General features: G+C 43.6%; 1 protein-coding gene across 5 annotated transcripts in view; it reads right to left on the reverse strand.

The window, feature by feature from the left end:
• Positions 1–13,451: 13,451 nt before the first annotated feature.
• kif16ba (kinesin family member 16Ba) overlaps positions 13,452–16,501 on the reverse strand; it is a 28,724-nt gene continuing 25,674 nt past the window's right edge. For all 5 annotated transcript variants that reach the window (XM_045705788.1, XM_045705781.1, XM_045705780.1 and 2 more), the window contains one exon: positions 13,452–15,657. In XM_045705788.1, coding sequence (XP_045561744.1) covers positions 15,487–15,657 — 171 coding nt within the window. In that variant the 3' untranslated portion in view covers positions 13,452–15,486. The remainder of the gene's footprint in view (positions 15,658–16,501) is intronic.

Consider the following 16,501-nt stretch of genomic DNA (forward strand, 5'->3'; position numbering starts at 1 on the left):
GTCAGATGAAGGCACCAAAAACTCCAGTTACAAGTCATAGACTGGTCTCTCTGCTACCGCAGGGCAAGCGGTACTGGAGCGCCAAGTCTAGGTCCAAAAGGCTCCTTAACAGCTTCTATCCCCAAGCCATGAGACTGCTGAACAATTAATCAAATGGCCACCCAGACTATTTACATTGACGACCCCCCCCCCCTTTTGTTTTTACACTGCTGCTACTCGCTGTTTATTATCTATGCATAGTCATTTACCCCTACCTACATGCACAAATTACCTCAACTAACCTGTACCCCCGGTATATAGCCTCGTTATTATGTGCTACTTTTTATTTAATTTTTTACTTTAAATCTTTACTATTTCTTGAACTGCATTGTTGGTAAGCATTGCATGGTAAGGTCTGTTGTATTCGGCGTATGTGACATTTGATTTGATTGCAACCGGTGCTATGGTCAGATGGTATGAAAATAGAGCTGTTTGGCGTTGAAAAACAGAAGTATATGCAGAAAAGTACGTCATACCTACGGGAAAATATGGTGGTGCATCTTTGACGTTATGGGGCTATTTTGCTTCCACTGGTCCTGAGGTCCTTGTTTAAGGTCTACGGCATCATGAACTTTACAAAGTAAAAGGACATTTTACCCAAAACCTGGTTGCCTCTGCTAGGAGGCTGATGCTTGAAGATCCACTTGCGGCCAAGTAAGACAATAACCCCAAGCACACATTGAAATCCAGAGACTGAACCCAAATGGTTTGAATCAAGTATTCCCAAACTGGGGTACGCGCAATGCTGTCGGGGATACTCCAAATAAAAATAAATATATACATTTTTATTTTTTAAATTCTTCCCATTTTCAAACGGTACATTTATATTTTCCAACGGGGGTATACATTTCGGTGTTTTTTTCCCCTCGCCTGAGTAGCCTCTTTCACTGCCACAAATAAAATTAAACCATCTAGTGTTCAGCAAAATAAGAACACTGTAAAATACAGGTAGCCTAGTCAAATATTTAACTAGGCAAGTCAGTTAAGAACAAATTCTTATTTACAATGACAGCCTACGACGGCCTACCCCGGACGACGCTGGGCCAATTGTGCGCCGCCCTATGGGACTCCCAATCACGGCCGGATGTGATGCAGCCTGGATTTGAACCAGGGACTGTAGTGACGCCTCTTGCACTGAGATGCAGTGCCTTAGACTGCTGCACCACTCAGGAGCCAAATAATTAACATCCAATCAGATTAATCGTTACTCTCTTGTGGGAAACCTTCACTCTTCCGCAGACATTTAGAAACAAAACATGACAATTTGAAAAATAAGCCACAGGAGTTTGAGCGATAATAAAGAGAACTTTTGAGTAGTAAGACATATATAAAAGCAAAAGATAACATTAATAAGAAGGGGCTAGAAGCGTCTTATATGGTGAGCTACCGAGTGGCTAGGACAGGCAAGCCCCATACTATTGTGGAGGACTTCATTCTAGCTACTGTTAACTCGAAATGACAACGACAAGGTTCCAGTTTAACAAAGTTTACTATACCGTATGAACACATTACAAGGTAGCTATTGCACTCCAGGCTAGGTCCATCAACGAAGAGACGTCCTGCGCAGGTGCACTCTTGACTGAGTGATAGCCCCGTAATAACAGAAATATAGGGGATACTTAAAACATGAACTTAACACCTACTGCCACGGATATGGCTGGGACAATAGGCCAAAAACTATACAGATGCCTTTTAAAGTACTGTAACTGGACAGCTTTGTGACATCAAATGGACTTTGGTGGCCAAGATGTGTTGGTATCTGTACTGATGGTGCAAAAGCCATGACAGGGAGACATAGTGGAACAAAGAAGATAGGCTTTTGAAAAATAACTATTTTTCATAAAATTGTAGTTATCTTAGCAAGCTGAATTGTTTACCAGTTGCTAAGCAGTTGCTAGGGACTCTTTTGGAAGAAGCTAGCTAGCTAACGAAGAATAACAAAGAATATCTAGTTAACAGAAGAAAAGAAAGAGAAAATCAGGACAGAAGAAAAAGGATATCAAAGTGAAACAGTTCTCTAAAGACACAGGAGACAATAATACAAGAAACAACACTTCTGTAGCTTGTCAACTATGTGTCTGTCTATCCCTGTTCTCTCCTCTCTGCACAGGCCATACAAACGCTCCACACCGCGTGGCCGCTGCCACTCTAACCTGGTGGTCCCAGCGCGCACGACCCACGTGGAGTTCCAGGTCTCCGGCAGCCTCTGGAACTGCCGGTCTGCAGCCAACAAGGCTGAGTTCATCTCAGCCTATGCTACCCTCCAGTCCCTAGACTTCCTGGCGCTGACGGAAACATGGATTACCACAGATAACACTGCTACTCCTACTGCTCTCTCTTCGTCTGCCCACGTGTTCTCGCATACCCCGAGAGCATCTGGCCAGCGGGGTGGTGGCACTGGAATCCTCATCTCTCCCAAGTGGACATTCTCTCTTTCTCCCCTGACCCATCTGTCTATCTCCTCATTTGAATTCCATGCTGTCACAGTTACCAGCCCTTTCAAGCTTAACATCCTTATCATTTATCGCCCTCCAGGTTCCCTTGGAGAGTTCATCAATGAGCTTGACGCCTTGATAAGTTCCTTTCCTGAGGATGGCTCACCTCTCACAGTTCTGGGTGACTTTAACCTCCCCACGTCTACCTTTGACTCATTCCTCTCTGCCTCCTTCTTTCCACTCCTCTCCTCTTTTGACCTCACCCTCTCACCTTCCCCCCCTACTCACAAGGCAGGCAATACGCTTGACCTCATCTTTACTAGATGCTGTTCTTCCACTAATCTCATTGCAACTCCCCTCCAAATCTCCGACCACTACCTTGTATCCTTTTCCCTCTTGCTCTCATCCAACACTTCTCACTCTGCCCCTACTCGGATGGTATTGCGCCGTCCCAACCCTCGCTCTCTCTCTCCCGCTACTCTCTCCTCTTCCATCCTATCATCTCTTCCCTCTGCTCAAACCTTCTCCAACCTATCACCTGATTCTGCCTCCTCAACCCTCCTCTCCTCCCTTTCTGCATCCTTTGATTTTCTCTGTCCCCTATCCTCCAGGCCGGCTCGGTCCTCCCCTCCTGCTCCGTGGCTCGACGACTCACTACGAGCTCACAGAACAGGGCTCCGGGCAGCCGAGCGGAAATGGAGGAAAACTCGCCTACCTGCGGACCTGACATCCTTTCACTCACTCCTCTCTACATTCTCCTCTTCTGTCTCTGCTGCTAAAGCCACTTTCTACCACTCTAAATTCCAAGCATCTGCCTCTAACCCTAGGAAGCTCTTTGCTACCTTCTCCTCCCTCCTGAATCCTCCTCCCCCTCCCCCCCCTCCTCCCTCTCTGCGGATGACTTCGTCAACCATTTTGAAAAGAAGGTTGACGATATCCGATCCTCGTTTGCTAAGTCAAACGACACCGCTGGTCCTGCTCACACTGCCCTACCCTGTGCTTTGACCTCTTTCTCCCCTCTCTCTCCAGATGAAATCTCGCGTCTTGTGACGGCCGGCCGCCCAACAACCTGCCCACTTGACCCTATCCCCTCCTCTCTTCTCCAGACCATTTCCGGAGACCTTCTCCCCTTCCTCACCTCGCTCATCAACTCATCCTTGACCGCTGGCTACGTCCCTTCCGTCTTCAAGAGAGCGAGAGTTGCACCCCTTCTGAAAAAAACCTACACTCGATCCCTCCGATGTCAACAACTACAGACCAGTATCCCTTCTTTCTTTTCTCTCCAAAACTCTTGAACGTGCCGTCCTTGGCCAGCTCTCCTGCTATCTCTCTCAGAATGACCTTCTTGATCCTAATCAGTCAGGTTTCAAGACTGGGCATTCAACTGAGACTGCTCTTCTCTGTGTCACGGAGGCTCTCCGCACTGCTAAAGCTAACTCTCTCTCCTCTGCTCTCATCCTTCTAGACCTATCTGCTGCCTTTGATACTGTGAACCATCAGATCCTCCTCTCCACCCTCTCCGAGTTGGGCATCTCCGGCACGGCCCACGCTTGGATTGCGTCCTACCTGACAGGTCGCTCCTACCAGGTGGCGTGGCGAGAATCTGTCTCCGCACCATGCGCTCTCACCACTGGTGTCCCCCAGGGCTCTGTTCTAGGCCCTCTCCTATTCTCGCTATACACCAAGTCACTAGGCTCTGTCATATCCTCACATGGTCTCTCCTATCATTGCTATGCAGACGACACACAATTAATCTTCTCCTTTCCCCCTTCTGATAACCAGGCGGCGAATCGCATCTCTGCATGTCTGTCAGACATATCAGTGTGGATGACGGATCACCAGCTCAAGCTGAACCTCGGCAAGACGGAGCTGCTCTTCCTCCCGGGGAAGGACTGCCCGTTCCATGATCTCGCCATCACGGTTGACAACTCCCTTGTGTCCTCCTCCCAGAGTGCTAAGAACCTTGGCGTGATCCTGGACAACACCCTGTCGTTCTCCACTAACATCAAGGCGGTGACCCGATCCTGTAGGTTCATGCTCTACAACATTCGCAGAGTACGACCCTGCCTCACACAGGAAGCGGCGCAGGTCCTAATCCAGGCACTTGTCATCTCCCCGTCTGGATTACTGCAACTCGCTGTTGGCTGGGCTCCCTGCCTGTGCCATTAAACCCCTACAACTCATCCAGAACGCCGCAGCCCGTCTGGTGTTCAACCTTCCCAAGTTCTCTCACGTCACCCCGCTCCTCCGCTCTCTCCACTGGCTTCCAGTTGAAGCTCGCATCCGCTACAAGACCATGGTGATTGCCTACGGAGCTGTGAAGGGAACGGCACCTCCATACCTTCAGGCTCTGATCAGGCCCTACACCCAAACAAGGGCACTGCGTTCATCCACCACTGGCCTGCTGGCCCCCCTACCTCTGAGGAAGCACAGTTCCCGCTCAGCCCAGTCAAAACTGTTCGCTGCTCTGGCACCCCAATGGTGGAACAAGCTCCCTCACGACGCCAGGACAGCGGAGTCAATCACCACCTTCCGGAGACACCTGAAACCCCACCTCTTTAAGGAATACCTAGGATAGGATAAAGTAATCCTTCTAACCCCCCCTTAAAAGATTTAGATGCACTATTGTAAAGTGGTTGTTCCACTGGATATCATAAGGTGAATGCACCATTTTGTAAGTCGCTCTGGATAAGAGCGTCTGCTAAATGACTTAAATGTAAATGTAAATAGTGGAGTGGTAATGCGCTTGCAAGCAGTTGCTCCCGACGCCACTTGGGTACACTGCAGCATCCACCGAGAGGCTCTTGCTGCCAAAGGAATGCCTGACAGCTTGAAAGATGTTTTGGACAGTAGAGTGAAAATGGTTATTTTCTTGAACTTGTGTATTTTCTGCATTATGCAATGATATGGGCAGCGACCATGTAACACTTTTACAACATACAGAAATGGGCTGGTTATCAAGGGGCAAAGTATTGTGAGATTGAATTGAGAGATGAGCTTAAAGTTTTTACTGACCATAATTTTCACTTGTCTGACCGCAGGCACAATAACGAGTTTCTCACATGACTGGCCTATCTGGGTGATGTTATTTCCTCGCCTGAATGATCAATCTAGGATTACAGGGATTTTCCGCAACTATATTCAATGTGCAGGACAAAATTGAGGCTTTGATTAACAAGTTGGAGCTCTTCTCTGTCTGCATTAACAAGGACAACACACAGGTATTTCCATCATTGTATGATTTTTTTGTGTGCAAATGAACTCAAGCTGACGGACAATGTCAAATGTGATAGTGCACCGGTGTGAGCTGGGTGCGCAACTACGCAGGTACTTTCCCGAAACGGATGACACAAACAACTGGATTCATTATCCCTTTCATGCCCTGCCTCCAGTCCACTTACCGTTATCTGAACAAGAGAGCTTCATCGAAATTGCAACAAGCGGTCCTGTGAAAATTGAATTGAAGCCACAGAGATTTCGGGATAGGGCTGCGCTCAGTTTCTTGCCTTGGCAAATCACGCTAAGACACTGATGCCCTTTGCAACCACGTACCTATGAGAGTGGATTCTCGGCCCTCAATAGCATAAACTAAATATAGGCACAGACTGTGTGGAAAATGATTTAAGACTCTCTCCAATGCAACAACATTGCAGAGGTATGTTCATCCTTTCAAGCACACCCTTCTCAACCTGTGGTGAGTTATTCACAATTTTTGAATTAATATTTAAGGTTTTATATGTAAGATGGCTAAATAGAGCAAAATTATTGATTATTATATTATCATTTGTGCCCTGGTCCTATAAGAGGTTGTGACAAAAACACTCATTCTTATGTATTGTATAGTGTAGCTTACAATGATGGCAAAAAACATTTGAGAGTGCGCTGACCCTGGTGCTAGAGGGGGTACGCAGCTGGAGGTTGAATGTTTGAAGGGGTACGGGACTATAAAAAGTTTAGGAACCACTGGTTTGAATTGAAGAGGGCAGTCTATAAGCACAGACGAATGATACCAAGGATCTGGAAAGATACTTTATGCATGAATGGTCTAAGATCCCTCCCAATGTGTTCTCCAATCTCATAAAACATTTCAGAAAAAGTCTGTGTCGTTATCCTCGCAATGGTAGGGTGCTGGAGTACTGAAAATGGGTGCCAATATTTTTTTTTTGATTGTTGAGGCATTAGAAGGCAAAAAGGATCCATGAAACACATATGGTGTGTCATGGTCGTCTCTGACTTGTGGCCAGACTCGCTCAGGTGGAACAAACAAACTTGTAACTTTTTTTCAATGCTGAATTGAATGTCATTGAGAAATCAATATATTTTTTTTTTTCTCCAACATCCTTTGTGAATTTCAAAGTAATCCAAGAGGTAATGTAGTTTTTTTGTCCTGAATTATGTTCAGAAGCCATGTCCTTCTTTGACATTTTGGCGCGTGAAAGTATTAAGCTGTGGTGTTATCATTAGTTCAGTATTTGGAGTAAACTACACAATTGTCCACAATCTATTGTTGTATCCTCAGATCTAGACTCGAGATACAGAAGTAATTCTTAATTTATGTTCCTTATGACAGAGATTAATCAAGCAAGAGGACAGTGCCTGAGAGGAATGCAGCTACCCTGAGCTTGTAATCACCCTGTGGGGAGTAAGGTAACATGGAGCAGAGAAATAGATGGAAAAAAGGTAGACATTCCTACTGTTCAAGATGAAGTCTATGTCAAACACATTACTGATCCAGGCAAACATGGTTCAACAACAGACAAAAGGCATTGGTTATAGTTGGTGGGGAAACCCCAGACTCCGGTACATACTACTGCAATAGGCAACTAACAGCAGATCTAAGAGTGACATAAAAATCTGCAAAGGAGGTCCCAACCTGGAACCAATATGAATGTACAAAGCAGAACAAATACATTTGGAAAATAGAAGGCCAACAACCTCCCATAGCCCGTTGGAAAGTGTGTGTTGCTTAAGTCCAGTGGTTCCCAAACTTTTTATAGTCCTGTCCGTACCCCTTCAAACATTCAACCTCCAGCTGCGTACCTCCTCTAGCACCGGGGTCAGCGCACTCTCAATTTTTTTTTGAAATCATTGTAAGCCTGCCACACACTATACATTTAAACATAAGAATGAGTGTGAGTTTGTCACTTCCCACGAGTCGGATTGTGACAAAGAGCTTTTATAGGACCAGGGCACAAATAATAATCAATAATTTCTCTTTATTTAACCATCTTACATATTAAACCTTATTTGTTCATCAAAAATTGTGAATAACTCACCACAGGTTAATGAGAAAGGTGTGCTTGAAAGGATGCACATAACTCTGCAATGTTGGGTTGTATTGGAGAGTCTCAGTCTTAAATAATTTTCCACGCAGTCTGTGCCGGTATTTAGTTTTCATGCAATTGAGGGCCGAGAATCCACTCTCACATACACTACCGTTCAAATGTTTGTGGTCACTTAGAAATGTTCTTGTTACTGAAAAAAAGCAATTTTTTTGGTCCATTAAAATAACATCAAATTGATCAGAAATACAGTGTAGACGTTAATGTTGTAAATGACTATTGTAGCTGGAAACAGCAGATTTTTTATGTAATATCTACATATGCGTACAGAGGCCCATTATCAGCAACCATCTCTCCTGTGTTCCAATGGCACCTTGTTAGCTAATCCAAGTTTATCATTTTAAAAGGCTAGTTGATCATTAGAAAACCCTTGTTAGCAGAGCTGAAAACTGTTGTTCTGATTTAAAGAAGCAATAAAACTGACCTTCTTTAGACTGGTTGAGTAGCTGGAGCGCCAGCATTTGTGGGTTCAAATACAGGCTCAAAATGGCCAGAAACAAAGAACTTTCTTCTGAAACTCGTCAGTCTATTCTTGTTCTGAGAAATGAAGGCTATTCCATGCGAGGAATTGCCAAGAAACTGAAGATATCGTACAACGCTGTGTACTACTCCCTTCACAGAACAGCTCAAACTGTCTCTAACCAGAATAGAAAGAGGAGTGGGAGGCCCCGGTGCACAACTGAGCAAGAGGGCAAGTACATTAAAGTGTCTAGTTTGAGAAACAGACGCCTCAAGTCCTCAACTGGCAGCTTCATTAAATAGTACAGGCAAAATACCAGTCTCGACGTCAACAGCGAAGAGTTGACTCCAGGGTGCTGGCCTGCTTTAGTCGATGATTTTGGAGTGCTTGTGAACGATAACGATTATCTTCATATTGAGATATTGGTCAAAAAGGAGAGCTGCAGCCATTGGTGAAACTACTATTGAGGACATCGAGATGTGGCCTTGAATTTCTTGACCATGTGAACTTAGGGCTCTACAGCAAGGTCATGACCACCCTGGTAGTTTTTTTATTATCTTGGTCAATTTCAAGATTGTTATTTGTTGTATAAATGAATAATCCCTTGTTTATGTTAGAATATGAAAACAATAAGAAAAGATTACAGACAAGCTAACTACTTGTCTGCCACTCAATATTGTGCACTGAATTGCAAAAATGTGGCATTTCTTCAACTTGATGTGCTGCGTCCAATTATCTTTTCTTGTACTAATACTACAGTGCATTCAGAAAGTATTCAGACCTCTTGAGTTTTTCCACTTTGTTAAATTACAGCTTTATTCTAAAATGGATTAAATAGTTTTTCCCCCTCATCAATCTACACCCCATAACAACAAAGCAAAAACAGGTTTGTAAACGGAAAACCTGCTTCAGATCACTCAGGACCTCAGACTGGGGTGAAGGTTCACCTTCCAGCAGGACAAGACCCTAAGCACACAGCCAAGACAACGCAGGAGTGGCTTCGGGACAAGTCTCGGAATGTCCTTGAGTGGCCCAGCCAGATCCTGGACTTGAACCAGATCGAACTTCTCTTGATAGACCTGAAAATAGCTGTGCATCAACGCTCCCCTTTCAACTTGACAGAGCTTGAGAGGATCTACAGAGAAGAAATGGGAGAAACTCCCCAAATATTGGTGTGCCAAGCTTGAAGCGTCATACCCAATAAGACTCAAGACTAATCGCTGCCAAAGGTGCTTTAAGAAAGTACTGAATAATGGGTCTGAATACTTATGTAAAATGTGATATTTCAGTTTTGTATTTTAAATACATTTGCTAAAATGTCTAAAAACCTAGCTTTACTTTGTCATTATGGGGTATTTTGTGTAGATTGAGGGGGAAATGATTTAATACATTTTAGAATACGGCTGTAACAAAATGTAGAAAAGAAGTCAAGGGGTCTGAATACTTTCCGAATGCACTGTAATTCATAATTCTAAGTATTAAAAGACTACACCCATTTGAACATGAGTTATGCAAGAATTGTTTCACCTCCCACACATGCGGTGACCTCACCTGGTCTAAATGATGTCTCTAGAGACAAAACCTCTCTTATCGTCACTCAATGCCTAGGTTTCCTCCACTGTATTCACATCCTACCATACCCTTGTCTGTACATTATGCCTTGAATCTATTCTTCCGCGCCCAGAAACCTGTTCCTTTTACTCTCTGTTCTGAACGCACTAGACCAGTTCAAATAGCCTTTAGCCATACCCTTATCCTACTCCTCCTCTGGTGATGTAGAGGTTAATCCAAGCCCTGCAGCACCTAGCTCCACTCCCATTCCCCAGGCGCTCTCATTTGTTGACTTCTGTAACTGTAAAAGCCTTGGTTTCATGCATGTTAACATTAGAAACCTCCTCCCTATGTTTGTTTTCTTCACTGCTTTAGCACACGCTGCCAACCCGGATGTCTTAGCCGTGTCGGAATCATGGTTTAGGAAGGCCACCAAAAATCCTGAAATTTCCATCCCTAACTATAACATCTTCCGACAAGATAGAACTGCCAAAGGGGGTGGAGTTTCAATCTACTTCAGAGACAGCCTGTAGAGCTCTGTCATACTATCCAGGTCTGTGCCCAAACAATGAGCTTCTACTTCTAAAAATCCACCTTTCCAGAAACAAGTCTCTCACCGTTGCCACTTGTTATAACCACCTTCTGCCCCCAGCAGTCCCCTGTTCACCATATGTGAATTGATTGCCTCCCATCTATCTTCAGAGCTCATACTGTTAGGTGACCTAAACTGGGACATGCTTAACACCCCGGCCGTCCTACAATCTAAGCTAGATGCCCTCAATCTCACACAAATTATCAATGAACCTACCAGGTACAACCCCAAATTTGTAAACACGGGCACCCTCATAGATATCATTCTGACCAACCTGCCCTCTAAATACACCTCTGGTGTCTTCAACCAGGGTCTCAGCGATCACTGCCTTATTGCCTGCGTCCGTAATGGGTCTGCGGTCAAACGACCACCCCTCATCACTGTCAAACGCTCCCTAAAACACTTCAGCGAGCAGGCCTTTCTAATCGACCTGGTCCGGGTATCCTGGAAGGATATTGACCTCATTCCATCCGTAGAGGATGCCTGGTTATTCTTTAAAAAAGTGCTTTCCTCACCATCTTAAATAAGCATGCCCCATTGAAAAAATGTTGAACCAGGAACAGATATAGCCCTTGGTTCACTCCAGACCTGACTGCCAGTGACCAGCACAAAAACATACTGCATTAGCATCGAATAGCCCCCGCGATATGCAACTTTTCAGGGAAGTTAGGAACCAATACACAGGCAGTTTGAATAAGCTAGCCTTTGCTTTCATAACAGAAATTTGCATCCTGTAGCACAAACTCCAAAATGTTCTAGGACACTATAAAGTCCATGGAGAATAAGAGCACCTCCTGCCAGCTGGCCACTGCACTGAGGCTAGGAAAAACACTGTCACCACCGATGAATCCACAATAATTGAGAATTTCAATATCTCTACGGCTGGCCATGCTTTCCACCTGGCTACCCCTACCCCGGTCAACAGCCCTGCACCCCCCAGAGCAACTTGCACAAGCCTCCCCCTTTTCTCCTTCACCCAAATCCAGATAGCTGATGTTCTGAAAGAGTTGCAAAATCTGGACCCCTACAAATCAGCTGGGCTAGACAATCTGGACCCTCGCTTTCTGAAATTATCTGCCACAATTGTTGCAACCCCTATTACTAGCCTGTTCAACCTCTTTCGTATCGTCTGAGATCCCCAAAGATTGGAAAGCTGCTGCGGTCATCCCCCTCTTCAAAGGGGGATACACTCTAGACCCAAACTGTTACAGACCTATATATCTATCCTACCCTGCCTTTCTAAGGTCTTCGAAAGCCAAGTTAATAAACAGATCACCGACCATTTCGAATCCCACCGTACCTTCTCCGCTATGCAATCTGGTTTCTGAGCTGGTCATGGGTGCACCTCAGCCACGCACAAGGTCCTAAACGATATCATAACCGCCAATGATAAAAGACAGTATTGTGCAGGTGTCTTCAACGACCTGGCCAAGGCTTTCGACTCTGTCAATCACCCCATTCTTATCGGCAGACTCAGCCTTGGTTTCTCAAATGACTGCCTCGCCTAGTTCACCAACTACTTCTCAGACAGAGTTCAGTGTGTCAAATCGGGGGGCTGTTGTCCAGACCTGTGGCAGTCTCTATGGGGGTGCCACAGGGTTCAATTCTCAGGCCCACTCTTGTCGCTCTTGCTGCTGGTGATTCTCTGATCCACCTCTACGCAGATGACACCATTCTGTATACGTCTGGCCCCTCTTTGGACACTTAACTAACCTCCAAACGAGCTTCTATTGCCATACAACTCTCCTTCCGTGGACTCCAACTGCTTTTAAATGCAAGTAAAACTAAATGCATGCTCTTCAACCTATCGCTGCCCGCACCTGCCCGCCCGTCCAGCATCACTATTCTGGACGGTTCTGACTTAGAATATGTGGACAATTACAAACACCTAGGTGTTTGGTTAGACTGTAAACTCTCCTTCCAGACTCACATTAAGCATCTCCAATCCAAAATTACATCTACAATTGGCTTCCTATTTCGCAACAAAGCCTCCTTCACTCACGCTGCCAAGCATACCCTCGTAAAAGTGACTATCCTACCGATCCTAGACTTTGGCGTTGTCATTTATAAAATAGCCTCGAACACTCTACTCAGCAAATTGGATGCAGTCTATCACAGTGCCATCCGTTTTGTCACCAAAGCCCCATATACTACCCACCACTGCGACCTGTATGCTCTCGTTGGCTGGCCCTCGCTTCATATTCGTCGCCAAACCCACTCTCTCCAGGTCACCAATAAGTCTTTGCTAGGTAAAGCCCCACCTTATCTCAGCTCACTGGTCACCATAGCAGCACCCACCCGTAGCACACGCACTAGCAAGTATATTTCACTGGTCACCCCCAATGCTTTTTCCTACTTTGGCCACCTTTCCTTCCAGTTCTCTGCTGCCAATGACTGGAATGAATTGCAAAAAAAATAATCAAAAATATCACTGAAGCTGTAGACTTATATGTCCCTCACTAACTTTAAGCATCAGCTGTCAGAGCAGCTCACAGATCACTGCACATTGCCCATCTATAAATAGCCCATCCAACTACCTCATCCCCATATTGTTATTTAATTATTAATTTTTAAACTTGCTCCTTTGCACCCCAGTATCTCTACTTGCACATTCATCTTCTGCATATCCATCACTCCAGTGTTTATTGCTAAATTGTAATTACTTCGCCACTACGGCCTATTTATTGCCTTACCTCCCTAATCTTACCTCATTTGCACACACTGTATATATATATATTTTTTTCTATTGTGTTATTGACTATGTTTATTCAATGTGTAACTCTGTATTTGTCGCACTGCTTTGCTTCATCTTGGCCAGGTCGCAGTTGTAAATGAGAACTTGTTCTCAACTGGCCTACCTGGTTAAATAAAGGTGAAATAAAATGTAAAATAAAAAGAAATAGTTTGATATGCTTGCTGTGTATTACACCAGTAAGTGTATTACTCCAGTAAGATATTCAAGAGGTCATAAACTGTCCATATTTGTTTTATGAGTTGCATCCATGTTATAAACACACAATGCCGCAGCAAAATATTTTGCAGGAGTTTTATCAAATGTATTTATTTTGTAAATGTGTCTGGTACAACTAATCAGTTTCTTGATGTACATTATTTTGCAGATAGCCAAGTGTTTTTACAGGACATAAAGACACAAATGAGCTGTCAGTTATGAAAATCAATCTAATTCTATTCCAGTTCTAAAAAATAATATAAAACTAAAGAAGTTTCTACTACAGTACTTCCATATGACTAACTTTCAATCCCTCAACTTGGAGTCTCAAAATGACACCAGTAAAGCAAACTGGTCCTCCTCTTACATCATTAAGATATCAAAGCTAAATCAGTTATAGCAGTTATAATATACAATCCCTTATATGACATTCAATGTCAATAGTTTACATTGCGTGTGTACAAGCACTTCATGTAGAAAACTATGCACATAAACATTCAAATATACATTATGTATACAATATGCTTTACAAAGGGAGTGATTAAAGATTTTGCACTATGCTAAATTTAATGTGAAACTGTAGTATATTTGTACCACCTTATTACTTAAGAAATATGTATATTTTGTTACAGATTTACAAAGACATAGTAAGTCTAACCCCAAGTAAACTGTTTGGCATCCACAACACAAGTATTAGCACCTACAGTATGTCCAGTTATTAAAGTGTTGAATCAGCAGCAGTGATTGTATTAAGTGTGAAACTTTGAAGACATGCGGTCAACAAAAGTGTAATTCTATTACCCAGTTAGAAACATGGAGAGCAACAGCTTTCAGGACCAGTAGGCACACCAACTGCCTAGGCCCAAAAATAATACCCAATTAAGTGTTGAAAAGTGAAGTCTTGAGAGACGTGCCACATTTAGTTCAACAATTATTCTCACAATCCTGAATACTATGATTCAACCTGCACAAATGCCATATGTGACATCAGCTTGACTTTTTTTAACTTAAGTAGCTACCATTAAAGGTGAAGTGAAAGGCTATTATTACTTCGACAGCTCACCAAAATAACAAAATTTTACATTTCTCTGAAAATTGGGAGTGAAAAAAGTACCTCTCCTCAGACTATTTTCAACTGATACATTGTACAATAATGAGACATGATATCAATATTAAAAGGGGAAGTTCAGTTTTTTGCTTTCTAACCTTGAAAGTAATCTATGGGCTAGAAGAAATGTAACCCATGGTTGGGTTAGTCTACTTTTCAGATGAGTAACCATCTAACATTAAGTCATAAAATACTGAACATCCCCTTTAAGCAAGTTTGAGAAACCATGACCCATACAATACAGAAACAGCCCACCCTTATCAACACTACAGGCAGTGAAGAGTAATGCCTTCATGGTCAGTTCCCATAGTTACAGCACATGTCAGTCTCAATTGCATATCACCAGAAATGGTAGAAACTAGAGTTGCTGTCGAAATTATAGCTGCATAAAAATGTTTTTTTTTTTTGTATAGCTTCCCTTCAGAACATTATTTCTGAGTAAACTGTGGTGAACAGGAAGAGAGCAGAGTAGATGACTTAGCAAGTGACTGATGCCAGGACTTTGCAATGTCTTCTAGATTGGCAGCGGTTGCATTGCCTTTCTGCAAGGCCCGCTTAAGAACCATTTTGTGTCACTGTAATAGCAAATATTCCACACCTGTTGTCATTACATTACTTACTTGACATATAAGATAAGACTATTTCTCATGCGTTTGGTCCTCATAAAAAATAACCATTTCCAAATGTACTGGCCTAACAAGAAAGGAAGGAAAGGAGGAGAGCTAGAAGAAAAAAAGTAGTAAGGTGAGTAATAAGTTAGATAACTGTTCCATAGTGCCTCTGATAACTTGGTTGTACTGAGGTCAATACCTAGACTGCGACGTGGGAAGGCACTGCACACTTTGGTTTTGGGATTAAAGCTGCTCCATCGTAGCCTGGTCACAGATCTGCTGGCGCTGTCTTGTCAACTCCAATGGTCAATGCATGACAATGACCGTAGGAAATGGCAAAACAGCACAAAAATATCTAGGGCCAGACTAGCTCCAACCTGTCCTCATCCAAAATGTCTTCAACCAGTTCCATGGCTGCTGTAGTCAAAGACGCCCTTCTTAAAGAACGGGGAGAAGTCACAGATGGCGTGCTTGGACAGCTGCAGACCACCCTCAGAGTCTGAATCAGTGCGGAGTGGAGAGCCCGAGGAGGGCGACATCATAACCCTGAAGAAGTTTTTCAGATATTTCTGGAGGAGCAAAAAAATGGAAGCATATGTAACATTAACCTAATAAAAACAGTTCTGTAGGAATGAGGTTTGTGCACTAATACATTATCACAACATATTGGCTATGCTTGGCCTTCTCAGACTATATTATATTTCAAAACTTGAGCTTTGATAACACAATAGATCAGTTGTTGTATCACTTGCAAGGCACAGCTGAGTATGAATTGAATAAATTTGCAACTAAATAACTTTTGTATTTTACTATACTGATGGTACCTGCATCTGATGGTCAGTCTCAGTGGAGGGAGAGAGCAGCAGAGGGTCTGCCTCTCAAGTTCCCTGCTCTCTCCTTTCCTCCGATAAGACTGACCAAAGAGAGGGGACAGCCTTCCACCTAATGGCGAAACTCAAGTCGCACTACATTATTTCTGCCTCATGCACAAATTCATGTTCTTATGACCATAGAAAGGGTCGATATACACAAAACAAAAAACGACGAGCTGCAAATAATAAAAAGGCAAGCCTATCGATACACTTGGCTACTGATTCATTGCAGTGCTGGTTGCGAGTAGAAGTATGGAGAAGCGCTTTTTTAGTTTTGTAAAAGTGTTAAATAAAAAACAGTGCTGAATAAAGCCTTAAACATGAACTCACTCAAACACAGCAGCTGTTTGCTGCATCTTTGACAGTCTCGCTTTGGTCAGGGTATTAAAAAGTTATGAAATCTCACGTAGGCTAGTATCAAACTTTGCTGTGGGGTCGTTGAAGCTGTAGGCACAGTGTTTTGAGCTATCCGATTGGCCAGCGCAGTAGGCACACTTGATTTAGCTCTCTTGGTCCGCAGGGTAGGCAGAGTTTGTCCCTT

Source organism: Salmo salar, chromosome ssa02 (assembly GCF_905237065.1).
Source record: "Salmo salar chromosome ssa02, Ssal_v3.1, whole genome shotgun sequence".
Taxonomy (NCBI): Eukaryota; Metazoa; Chordata; class Actinopteri; order Salmoniformes; family Salmonidae; genus Salmo; species Salmo salar.